Genomic DNA, 13,632 nt, shown 5'->3' on the forward strand with positions numbered 1-13,632 from the left:
GTTATCTTTCCCCATGGTTTAAAAATAAGTATTACCATCATGACATCACTAGAAAGAAATGGAAGCATACAAGGAATAAACTATAGTTTCTTTTTATATCAAAATGTACTCTTGAAAATGTGTTTGGCACAGTGCTAAATCATATATAGTTAATACTAAATATTGCAGGATACAATAAACCCTGGAGCTGTTTACACCCTCTTATGGGAATGAAAATAATAGATAGCAATTATCAGAAGTCAGCCTGTACAAACTGTATAAACAATACTTTATGTTCTGCTTTGAAAACCAATGATATAATAAATTTTACATAAAAGACTGCAAAATAATATAAATGGATTTAAACAGATCTTTACAATAAGAAATTCAAATGGAAACAGACAAGTAACAAAGAGAAGTAAAAAAATTTATTGCAGTATTCGCTCCACCAGATGGCCTGGGGATCCCTTTTCTTGTATTGTTTTCAGGGTGACCTAATACAACAAAATCTACATTTACAAAAACTCCTTCTGCAGATAGGTCACAGATACTGCATGCTTTGTTCTCAACAGAATAAATTAGAGATCCAGGAGACTCTGCCATTTTACAGCCTGGAGACAGTGCTTCCCTGGAAACTGGGCTAAGCTAAAGAAAGCCATTGCTTAGATGCAACTCCAAGAACACTTTATTAAGAACATTAACAGACTCATTTCCAACATTCACTTGTTTATTTTTTAAACAGAAACTTTTTTCCAAGATATAAACAATTTTGTTAAACTATAATACAGTGGGAGTAAAAACGAACCGAGAAACGTTTCTGCTGCACAACAGCGAAGGGAGCTCCCACAAAAATGTCTGCCCAACATTCCTTCCTTTGTTCCTGCATCCCAGGTTCCACGCTTCAAAAAAACTGATTTTTTTTTTTGCCAGAATGTTGATATTTCAAGTTTTTTTTGCCTTTTAAAAAAATTCCTGTAAATTTGGCTGCATGTACAAATTCATTAGCTGGAAGTCCCGTCCTTGGCGGCATACAGGGATCGTAAAGTCTGAACAACTTTATTAGTCAGCTTATTAGCACTCGTTAGAGCAATTTTTTTGTAAATAATGTCTGACTCTTTAATAGTGTCTACCCAAGGCACCAGTTTGCGGCCATCGCGGCGCTTAGCCTCCGTCCAGGAGCCACTGTAGGAGCCTGCCATCCACTGAACACTGAAGCCACTGCTGGTTTTCTGTACTACTCTTGCAATTTGTGGTCGATCTTTGTACTTTGGACAGCAAATAGCGATGACATCCATGACGTCAACACTTTCATTCATCTGTGCTGCCAACTCCGTAGAGTCTGAATTTCGTTTTGACCTTCTCAATGACTAAAACATTGGGAGGGGAAAAAAGACCAAGTGTTACACAAAAGAATTTTAGTGAAATTATTGTTTTTATTGCTTTTAATCCCTTGACGCCGGGAGTTGGGATTTCCCAGCACACTTCCATTGCCGGCAATGAGACGCACCGTGACCGCCAGCGCCAAGGGGTTAACATATACTTGTAAAACCATATAACTTTTAATTTGTACCCGTGTCTTTACTCTTGATATATAAAATTATATGTACATATAAACCATAAAGCTACATAAAACTTAGCAACAATAAAAAGGATAGCACACATTAATACAATTCAAAAAAATTATTAACCCTTTATGCTGGATAAATCTCATTTCTGTTTTTTTTTATTATCTTTTATGTTAAACTTTCTACAAAAGGATGTATAAATGGTTAAGTAGAGAATCTCTATCTACAAAATGTTTTGTTTTTATAAGTATTACATTACTTGGTGAACATTTAATAGACTGACATATATAAGCACATAAAAATCATTTTACGTAATACGCTGGGAAATACGTTGACTCCTCCTCCGCCTCACCCCTGAAGTGCCTCCTCCTCTATCCTCCCCATCACTTTCATCATCTTCTGTCTCTGCTGCTGTGTTATTTTTAGGGCTGCCTCCTCCAAGCAGCGAGGTAATTGCTTTGTTCCGAGCATTCGTGCTGGCTGACACCTCGCCTTCCTCTTCTTCTTCATCAGGATCCAGATGTTCCATGAGAAGTTTAAACTGAAAAAAGATTGAGAGTGTTAAGTAAATATTTTAAACAACACCATCAAATTCTTAAATGTTTCCTGTGCTAGTAGTTTATAGTGGGTAAGAGATTCAGTCTGGACCCACATGTCAATTAGGAATTGACAAGTATTTTCTGTAAAAAGGCAGATAGGCAATGTGTTTGGATTGGTGACCATATGATACCTTTCATAATTACTACTCTCCCACTGTTGTATGAAAGCATGTAGACTGAACATGGCTGTTTCATATGTCTTTGGTTAAAAAACCAACTGTAATACACATGTTACTCTAAGAAAATTATAATGTGAAAAAATACCAGGACAGCTTTCTTTTTTCTGAAGATTTATTTATTAATGTATTTGAGCACTCTGTCTGCATGTTCATCTGCAGGCCAGAAGAGGGCAATGAATCCCATTATAGACGATTGTGAGCTGCCATGTGGATGCTGGGATTGAACCCAGGTCCTCTGGAAGAGCAGCTAGTACTCTTAACTACTGAGCCCACTAGGACAGCTTTTTAAACATATTCCCCAAATAGTATTTTTAAAGTTTCATTATGGCAAAATGTACATGCAATTTAGCATTTTAATTACTTTAACTGTACAATCTCTAGGCCTTAAGTACCTTCACTGCATTGTACAGCCCTTACCATCTGCCATCATTTTCAGAAGTTTTTCATCATTTAAATAGAAGCCCTGTTCCCTAAACCTGACAGTCTTGATCTTTATTGATTTGCTGGTATTTTTGGGTGTGGTCTTACATGGATAGCTGTTTTCAAGCTACCTATGTAGCCAAGGCTGGCCTTGGACTCAGTGCTGGAATGAAAGGCATGTGCTGCTACACTCAGGGTTTTGCTTATTCTAGAACACTTTTTTTTTTGGGGGGGGTTTGAGACAAGGTCCCAAAGCCTGGAACTTGCTATATAGCCCAGATTGTTCTTCAATTTACAATCCTCCCATTCCAGGTTCCCATGTGCTGGCATTATAGGAATCTGTTAGCAAGCTTGAATCTTTAAAGACATTTTAAAGACATGCACTTACATACTCGTTACACACACACACACACACACACACACACACACACACACACACACACCATCCAAGCATATGTATACTTGGATTACTCATGTAAAAATGCAAGAAAAGCTGGGTATGGTGGTGCACACCTTTAATCTGCGCCCCTAGGATGTAGAGGCAGGTAGATCTCTGTGAGTTCAAGGCCAGCCCAGTCTACATATCACACATCAAGTTCCAGGATAGCCAGATCTAACACAAAGAGATACCAAAGAGAGAGAAAGTAGGGAGAGAGGGTGGGGGAGAGAGAAAGAGATGGGGGGGGGGGACAAAAATGGCCAAAGAAGGCAAGAGAATGACTAATCTGCTGGATAAAATTTCATCTTTTGCTAAAGTAACTCACAGACTGCATTTACAAAGGTAATGCAACTATGCTGCAGTGGACGCAGTGGGAAAGCTAGCCTGACAGCCCGTGAGGCTGGCTCTCAGTGTTTTCACTTTGGTACTCACGTCTAGGTACTGCCTTACTATGCTCCTCTTCACCTCCTCCGTTAGCTTGGAATTAGCCATGTCACTTCGCAGGAAGTCCAGTGTTTGTTTGGGATGAAAATGAACCCCTGTTTTTCGGTTAATGGCTTTATCATATACTTTTGCAGATTCAGATGGAGAATATTTCTGAATTTTACTGTTTTAGAAATACAAAACCAGAGTTTTAAAAAGTTCAGGCACATACTCAAACTGACTCTAGTTTTTTCTTAGTAATAATTCAATTTTTAAATCATGCTGATTTCAACCAATGAAAAGAGAAAAAGCAAATATTAACAATGTTCTTTTGTTTTCATCACTATCTATATTGACATCGATGGAAATGAGATATCTGGCTCAGGATGCAACAGACTTGGAGAAACCCAATTACAAGTAGAAGGCATCATTTTAATGAAATTCGTTTCTTGTATCTAATTTATAGACTGTGAGCATGGTAACAGGACAGCTTTCTTACAAGTGAGCCTATCTAACTGGTTTGCCCGCTAACTTTTAGTTCTTTTCTGTGAAAAGAAATTTGTTTGTGGTATACGAGTTCACCTCGGCACATGTGTGGAGGTCAGAGGACAACTCACAGATGTCAGTTCTCTCCTTTCACAGTGTGGTTCCTGGGGACTAGGCATGGCTGCAAGCACCTTCATGCACTGAGTCATCTCAGTGGTCTGACCTCTTTCGTTTTACATTGATCTGTTATTATTTTGTGGGTGTGTGCACACGCATGACACAGTGCACATGTGGATGTCAGAGGGTGTCTGGTGGAGTCAGTTCTCTCTTTCCACCATGTTTGTTCTAAGGATGGATCTCACACTGTCAGGCGTGGAGGCAAGTGCCTCTTTATCCACTGAATCATCTAAGCAGTTCCTCCCTCATTTTGATTTTTTGCTTATTCATTGTCTACATGGTAGCCAGAAACACTGCATATAAACTAGTTTCACATTATTAGTAACTTTGAAACTCTTTCCAACTCCTTATCAAGACTTTATACTGTTCAAAATTATTCTAAATTAGTCACCGATATCTCACACCCAAGTATTTCTCTTAACAATCTGGACTTCTAGGGCAGACAGCAGATCTCGGGGACACAGTGCACTCGTAGCAAACACAAAGCTCTGGCTTCATCTCCAGACTAGATTAAGCAGAGTGGCTGGATTTTGGACACTTCTTGAAAACAGTAGAAACTCTGTCTACACTGTGCAACCTCTCCTGTGTCAACAGCTGACAAATGAGAAATCTCTGTCCCTTACTGGTGTTAGGGATAGAACTCAGGGCTTTATACACGATAACCACATGTTTCACTATAGAGCTATCTATGTTCATCATTTTCAGCACTAAATGCCCCTTTGCATAAAACACACTGTGCTGGGGGGGTTTTGTGTCAATTTGCTATAAGTTAGAGTCATTCGAGAGAAGGAGGGACCCTCAATTGAGAAAATGCTTGCAAACAGCTGGCTGAAGGCAAGCCTGTTAAGCATTTTCTTAATTAGTGATCAATGCCGGAGGGCCCAGCCCATCATACATGGTTCCATCCATGGGCTGGTAGTCCTGGGTTCTATAAGACAGCAGGTTGAACAACCATGAAGAGCAAGCCATTAAGCAGCACTCCTCCATGGCCTCTGCATCAGGTCCTGCCTCTAGGTTCCTGTCCTGACTTCCTTCAGCAATGAACAGTGGTATGGAAGCACAGGCCAAACAGCCCTTTTCCTCCCTACCTTGCTTTGGTCATGATGTTTCACCACAGCAACAGTGATGCTGAATAAGACATATAGGCTTTCCACTTGGTTACTAATATTAATATTTGACTTGGTGATCTAAAAAAGATTTTTAAAATTTATGAATGTATATGTGTGTGTCCCTGGCATGTATGTGCAGTGTCTGCTGAGGCCAAAAGAAGCTGCCAGGTCTCCTGGAGCTGGAGACACTTGTGGTGCTGGGAACTGAGGTTGAGTCTTCGGTAAGAGACTTAACCCCTGGGCCATCATTCCAGCCCCCACTTGGTGATTTTTTTTTTTTTTTTAATCCAAGGTTCCAATGACTGTGAAACGCTCAAAATTCACCAATGGCTTTATCTTTACTTTAGAAAGGACTTGGGGTCCTATTAAGAGTTCTGTGTAGATAGCATTTTAAACCCTAAATTTATGATATATTTTAAAACTAGACTAAGTATTTAATAAAGCATTTTTACAGAAATCAATGAAAAAAGTCCTTTAAATCTGGAATACACTGAGTGAAGCATGTTTTCCCTTCTTTTGGTATTATAAAAAAGGCCCAAACAGGGATGTTGGGGCAGAAAAAAACCAACCCAAAAAATGGTTTACAACAGAGGAATTAATAATATATACTAGTAAAATGAACCAAACCTGAGTCCCCTCCCCGGTCTAGGATGTTTGAATGGAGCATGTCTTAATGTACTCTGAAAATAGCATGTTTGTTTTCTTATTGCTTACATAAACTCACCTATCAGAAAATCCACAGAGATTCTTCAAATGTTGTTTTAACATAAGGAGTAACAAAATACCCTGGGAAACATTTGCGAATTCAATTAAAGGGGCTGAGTTTTCTGGCAGACATTTCATCACTGAGTTCACATCGTCTTCTGAGTCTGAGTCGGAATCCGAATCCACCCGCTTCCGAGACTTCCGAGGCCTGGAAACTTCTTCTTCACTCTCACTGGACTCGTTCTCCTTAGTAGGGGATGCTTTTCTTTCTTTCCTTTTGTCCTTTACCATAGACTGAAAGAAAGAGGAAATCATTCTGTTGAAAAACATATGAACAAAATGCCACTAACAAATTAAGTATCCTCCATCTAACAGTTACAAAAGTTTCCTTCAATAAATAGCCGATAAGTCCATTGACTTTCTATTAGCAACTAAGATGTAAGGCTCTTGGGAAAACTTAGTCCTAAGACTAAATCATATACAATGCACACGCTATCTTTCCCCATCCAAACAGACCCTCTACAATACTTATTAATTTGGTACATATGTAAACCATTGTAGAATAAGAGCAACACTTATAGTTTAAGTGGGAGTATGGTTGGCTTAAACACCCCAAGATTCCATCTAACTACCCCTTTCAAGAATTTTTAGCAAGATACCATGCAATTTTTCTTCCATTAGTAAATCCTGTTTCTTTTTACTTTCTGAAAACTTTATTTGAAAGAGCTGATTTATGGTGGTGGGGGTCACATTGAGAGAACCAAATTATAAAAACAATTATTCAAAATTTGAACTGTTGCAAAATAACAGGAGACACATTTCTAAGTACATCCTTAAAAGTAAAAATTAAGAGAGCATGACAGATAAAATTGCCAGAAAATTATTAATTTCTCAAACTTTATTGTGCACACTCAGACCATAGATCTGATCGAGCCGGTGCAGGGTGAGGCTTCAGACTCTGTGGCTGTAACAAGCTCAGATGAAAGTGCTGCTGTTCTGTGGTCCACAAGAGATTAGGCACTCCTAGAATTTCCTTAGGTTTCTAAGAGAATTTCTCTGAGTTACTAGTGTCATCAGGCTGAGTTTTGAGTACTACAATTTTGTGAAATGAGATCTAAATGTATTAAAGAATATATCCTGCCATGTGCTGGATCAGGTACATTCATAATCTTAAGAGTTGTGACAGAAAATACAAAGTTAGTGCATGCTAACTGCATTAAGATGCTTCAGTGGAGGGGTAAGTACAGTGGTTTTAAGCTACACACCAGACACATACCCATCCACATCCATGTATGCTCACACCAGTCTTATAGCAACACAACATTATCAGAATAGCAATGGCCTCTAATGGGGCTCAAGTAGATACATGATTAAAGAAAGCACCGATAGTCCTTAAAGGGAGAGGAAAAAAGTGGGATGACCTATCAATGGAACAGTCCACATGTGTACAAAGTATAGAAACATGGGCGTTGGTGGTGCACACCTTTAATCCCAGCACTTGGGAGGCAGAGGCAGGCGGATCTCTGTGAGTTCGAGGCCAGCCTGGTCAACAGAGTGAGTGCCAGGATAGGCTCCAAAGCTACACAGAGAAACCCTGTCTCAAAAAACAAAACAAAACAAAAAACCAAACAAAAACAACAACAACAAAAAATCCTTCTGGGGCTGGAGAGATGGCTCAGTGGTTAAGAGCACTCCACTGCTCTTCCAGAGGTCCTGAGTTCAATTCCCAGCAACCACATGGTAGCTCACAACCATCTGTAATGAGATCTGGTGCCCTCCTCTGGTGTGCAAGCATGAATGCAGATAACTGTATACATAATAAATAAATAAAATCTTAAAAAAAAACTATCTGGAAATGGGATGGTTTTAGATATGAGTAGAAATGAAATAGCAACCCATGTTTCCCAGTTCAAGTACTGCCTAGATATCGTAAGCTCATTTAGAAAGGCTTTATATGCCTGTAGAAAGAATAATGAGAAACAAAACAATGAAACTACCATGTCCACACTTGGGCAGATACATTTAAGAACAGCAATATGCTGGTGTAGTGGCACACCTCTATTCTGTGTACTGGTAGACATAGATGGGTGGATCTCTTTGAGTTTAAGGCCAGCCTGGTCTACAGAGTGAGTTCCAGGACAGCCAGGGCTACATAGAGAAACCCTGTCTTGAAAACCAAAACCAAACAAAAAGAATAGCAATACGTGTAACTTACCTCCTTGAACGACTGCAATAGATTACTACCGGAAACAGAGAGTGTAATGTCTATGTGATGCATTATAAACAACGGCTCTTCCTGAGTCTGGTATGGAAAACAGGCTAGATTGTCTGCTATGTACAAGAGCATAGTCACTTCTGTTTTCTGCAAATTTTAAAAGAAGGTACACGTTTAGTGGTGAGTTAGAAACCCACCCAAACAGCTTTTAGAAAATTATCACAAGGCACTTTAACCTCAGTTAATACTGGAGAGAGATAAAGAGAAGTACAAAAGAGGAAAGACAAAGGAGAGAGTGAGGAGAAAACAAGCAAAGAGGCAGAAAGTAGATGAAAGGAAAGGGTGAAACTAGAAAGAAATGTGTTTACAAAAGAGGTCTTACAGCCACTTTAGGAGATTTTATAATGAAGTACACCATGATACCTCAAGAAGGAAGAGGGGAAGTTTCTTGTGTAGGTAAGTAAAAATCTCTTTCCTTTATAGATTATGTGAGACCTTTATGACAGATCCACATTGTATCAGTAAGTATATATGAAAACATAGTAACTAGTCATTGTCTTCTCAAAGCTTAATAAATATGGAGAACAGTTACACGCATGTTACTATTTAGCCTTCAAAAAAGTGTATGTAATACACTACTAATATGTGGATTTACCCACCTCCAATTATGCACCAATAAAAACATTTTCCAGGGCTAGGCCTGGTGGCAAACACCTTTAATCCTAGCAGAGGCAGGAGGATCTCTTGTGACTTTGAAGCCAGCCTGGTCTACATAGTGAATTCCAGGACACTTATAACTACTAGTGAGATACTGTTTCAAAAACAAACAAACAAACAAACAAACAAACAAAAAATCCAAAATAAAACCCCAAATAGTACAAAATACACACAATGCAAGAGAAATCATGGCTGATATTGGTTGTTGGCTTTAAAAAGAAGAACCTTAAACAGAAATGTAGGCTGGGAAACATTGGAATGTGACTGTAACCCTAGGATGAGGGAGGCTGAGGCAGGAGTATCACTTGAGTTAAGAGGTTCAAGACCAGCCAAAGCAACACAGTGAAATGCCATGCCCCAAATAAATAGAAAAGACATATTAATATTTATTTTTTGAGAACTTACAGAAATACTATCATAAAACTAGTGACCAAGGCAATAACTTGCAGAGCTTCACCACTAAGCTTACCCACTTTCTTGAATTTTAACAGAGAAAGTATTAACGTTCCTTTCTCTTTTCAAAATCACCACCATTATTATTTGTGCATGCATGATGTGTGTAAGGGGACATTCGAAGGTGAGATGACAACCATGTGATACTGGCTCTCTCTTTCTGCCTTTATAGAGGTTAAGGTTGCCAGGCTTGCATGGCAGAGCTACACATGCGGAGCCATCTGGTAGCTAGCCCCTTTTGCTCTTTTCTTTTTTAGATTTATTTTATTTAGGTGGATAGGTATTTTACCTGCATGAATGTGTGTGTATATTGTGTGTGCCTGGCCCACTGGATCCCCTGGAAGTGGACTTATGGATGACTGTGAGCATCATATGGGTGCTGGGAACTGAGCCCAGGTCTTCTGCAAGAAGTACAAGAGCTCTTAACCACTGAGACATCTCTCCAGCCCCCTTTCCTTTTCTCTTTGGGTACTTGCCAAAAGCTTAAGCATGCTTGCCCTTATTCTTGCTTCTAGCCAGATGTGGTAGCAGACACCTTTATTCCCAGAACTCAGGAGGCAGAAGAAAAGCACCACAGTGAGTGCCAGGAGAGCCAGGGCTAGCCACATGGTGAGACCCTGTCTCAAAACACCAAAAGATTCTCGGAGCTCCCAACTGCCCAACACAACTGCAAAGCTGCTTGTAGATGCCACGGTTGAGCCTTCCTGATGTCTTGGACCTAACTCAAAGGCTCCCTCTCCTCTTCTCCATCTCCTTCCTTTTAGCAGCTGCAGAGATAAGACAGCTTATGTGCCCTGTTGTTTTCTTCTTAAATCCTAATGAAATGGTCACTGAATTTAAAAAATGAAACCAGAACTAGTAATCAGATGTATGTTATTTCCCCTATCAACTTTCTCTGCATCCAAATAACAAAACATGTAGCAGCAAAATAATAAAAAGCTCATAAGACAGATATAATACATTTACTATTAATATTTATAAGACAACCCATTTTTAAATAGTGAATTGTTTTATTTTTACTTTGTTTCTCTTTAAAAAGATTTATGTGTGAGACTGTTTTGCTTGCTTGTATGCATGTTCATTATGTATATGCCGGGAACTCAGAAGCCAGAAAAGGGTGTCTGACACACTGGAACTGGAGTTATGGATGGTTGTATGCAGCCACATGGGTGCGGTGAACTGACCCCTGGTCCTCTGTTAGAACATCAACTGATCCTAACTACCAAGCCACTTTCCAGACCCTCAATCAATTCTTTAAAGTTGTATACCACTGTCTAAATGTCACAACAAGTAAAAGCAGAAAATAGAACTCTACCCCACCTACCAATATTTATCTTCTCTCCCTTCTCTGACATCTCCTCTCTTTCTTTAATTAGCCTAAAATAAAATCAGCATGTGGACCAGACTAGCCTTGAACTTATTATGGTGAAGACCCTGCCCCTGCAGGCTGGGATTACAGGCATGAGCTACCACATCTAGTTTACCCATCAGCTTTAACACCATAATTCATATGAATATCTACTTTTTTTTTTTTTTGATACAGGTAGAAATGTTCAGAACTGGAAAATCAAAGTCCTAATGGTTTCCTCTTCTCAAAATCAAACTCCTTAAAAACAAGCCAGATTCTTCTTCCTATGTCTGTCATTAGTAACAGTCACATTATCTTCTCAGGTCCTCAGGAGAAAAATACTTCAGTTATTCACTGTCTCTTCTCACATACTCTCAATTTATTCCTTTCTTAAAATGCTTCTTCTTTGTTTTCCTGATACCAGTTCTTTCATTCTGTACTATAGATAGCTGTAAGAGACCACTTCCTTATGACCTGTACTATGAACACAATGCTGAAAAACCTGTGTTCCTAAAATGTTCTCTGTAATTGCTGCCCATCATTTTGTTTAATCATTTTCTGTGGTCCTCCAATGCTCACAGCTGCTTCTTTGGTCTATGTACTATGCTTAGTAAAGACCTCTGATTCAGACAAATAGCAATTTACCCATAGTCTCCAATCCTCCTCTACTTTATAGTACATTTATCACATCTAATCTCTTTAGGTCTTTAGGTCTTTTCTGATATCCTGTGCTGGAGGCAATCAGAGTAAAGTTTTAAAGTTCTATTATCACAATAATAGAACATCTGGTCAATTAACAGAGACTAAGCATTGAAATCAGAGAGGAATGAACCCCAACAGAGATATAAAGACTGAAGAAGTATCAATAGAAACCCACATTCAGTATATGCTACACACAATCATTATTATTTTCTTTATTTGTATTTTATCTTCTTAATGGAAATAAACCCTTTGAATAGCACTAGCCATAGCACCACAGCACAACATTCTTAGTCTTAGCAGGGTCCTACATTGTAAAAGTTTAATACTAATAAAGATGTAATGGTGAGGATGGTGGGGAAGATGTCAGGCATTCTGAAATACAAACTTGGGACATGTATTTTCTATGTTACATATAAAAAAATTATGTAGTATTTTAAAAAGAATAGATCTAAGCTGGGCATTGGTGGCATATGCTTTTAATCCTAGCACTCAGGAGGCAAAGGCAGGCGGATCTCTGTGAGTTTGAGGTCAGCCTGGTCTACAGATCGAGTTCCAGGACAGGTTCCAAAGCAATACACAGAAACCCTGTATTGAAAAACCAAAAATAATAATAATAATAATAAATAAATAAAAAAATAAAAAGAATAGATCTAGTAACGTTTACAGAAAGACAGGATGCTCTGTGTGCTCTATGTGGGCAGGTAGGTGTTATAGCTGACCTTACTATTGTATCTGATGATGTCTTATACAATGGTGAGTACCATAGTAGGTACTAAGGAAGTATTTGTAAAATAAATGAATTAAAAAAGAAAACCTACAGAACATGACTTTCTGCGTTCTTGGCTGGTGGTCCTGGCCAGTGTAATGTGTGTCAACTTGCAATTACATAAAAGTGTAGACTGAAGAAAATGATGAAGAAAATCAACACAAAAAGACTTCGCACCAAAAATCTGTGTTATTATTATTAAGCCAGGTATGCTGATGCACACCTTTAATCTCAGTACTCAGGAGGAAGAGGCAGGTAGATCTCTGGGTTCGAGGCCAGCCTGGTCTACAGAGCAAGTTCCAGGTCAGTCAGGAGAAACCATGTCTCAAAATACAAAAAACCAAAAGCAACCAAACAAATTCCCCAAAACTGTATTATTCTCCAACAATATCTGAGTCCTACAACAATGACAGAAATAATCTTATATGTGCATGTATGTTTGATGCATGTGTACATGGAATCTATCCCCACAGTGACAGTTTAAATGCTGCAGCTGACTTCTATAGAGACTGTTACTCAATGGTGAGATGGCTCGGCGGAGAGAATAGCTTGTCACCTAGCCTTATGACTTAAGTTCAATTCCTGTGATCCACATGGTAGAAGGAGGGAAGTGACTCTCACAAGTTGGCCTCTGATCCCCACACCCACATTGTGGCCCACCCCTGTAAATATAAAATAAATAATTAAATGTAAAAAATTAAGGAAAAAACCCCGATAAAATTTTCAAGATATTCAGTATAGACAAATCATATTTTATTCCTCAATCTCATGTAAAATGACCCTTTTGATTATGACCATAAACTTTGTTAAGTATCTTAGTAAAAGTTAAGGAAACACAAAATAGTCAATGACATTTACCAAAACGTTAATATTTAAAAGTCATGACTCTTTTAGGCATATAGTTTCTAGAACATTTGTTTTTAACGATAATAAAGTTTATGCTTACTGCTGTGTCATCAAAGAGGTTGAGTAAGGAAATAAGAAAGGCGCGTCTGTGCTGGCGGTTCCCACGGATCATGGTGTAGAGGTGTGAGCACAAAGCACTGGAGGACTCATCTTGTCTGAAACCCCTGACAGGATCTTTTCCGTCGTCGTTGATCGCCTGTTGTACCTGGTAAGACATCTTCATACCAGCCACTGCTTTCATCTGAAATTAATAAAGGCCTCATTTGCATTAGGGATGTTAAGACTCAGATTAAGTATACTCTGAACATTACATTCATGGCTAACTTCATTATTTGGTTGCCTTATTCAAAATAATAGAAATCACAGAATGAAGTACTGGAATAGTAGAGACCATCTATTGTAACCCCCTCATTTTACACACACAAAAAACCCAAGGTCTAGAAG

The 13,632-nt window shown here is 38.8% G+C and overlaps 1 protein-coding gene across 3 annotated transcripts in view; it reads right to left on the reverse strand.

Moving 5' to 3' along the window:
* Positions 1 to 251: 251 nt before the first annotated feature.
* The window catches only part of Nipbl (NIPBL cohesin loading factor), a 162,544-nt gene continuing 149,163 nt past the window's right edge, over positions 252 to 13,632 (reverse strand). For 2 of the 3 annotated variants that reach the window (XM_027401313.2, XM_027401314.2), the window contains 6 exons: positions 13,229 to 13,429; positions 8,297 to 8,443; positions 6,101 to 6,375; positions 3,614 to 3,788; positions 1,897 to 2,085; positions 252 to 1,346 (listed from right to left, as the gene is read on the reverse strand). In XM_027401313.2, coding sequence (XP_027257114.1) covers positions 981 to 1,346; positions 1,897 to 2,085; positions 3,614 to 3,788; positions 6,101 to 6,375; positions 8,297 to 8,443; positions 13,229 to 13,429 — 1,353 coding nt within the window. In that variant the 3' untranslated portion in view covers positions 252 to 980. Of the gene's footprint in view, positions 1,347 to 1,855; positions 2,086 to 3,613; positions 3,789 to 6,100; positions 6,376 to 8,296; positions 8,444 to 13,228; positions 13,430 to 13,632 lie in introns of all 3 variants that reach the window. The other variant, XM_027401315.2, reaches the window with a different exon arrangement.

This window comes from Cricetulus griseus, chromosome 2 (genome assembly GCF_003668045.3).
Source record: "Cricetulus griseus strain 17A/GY chromosome 2, alternate assembly CriGri-PICRH-1.0, whole genome shotgun sequence".
NCBI classification, from domain to species: Eukaryota; Metazoa; Chordata; class Mammalia; order Rodentia; family Cricetidae; genus Cricetulus; species Cricetulus griseus.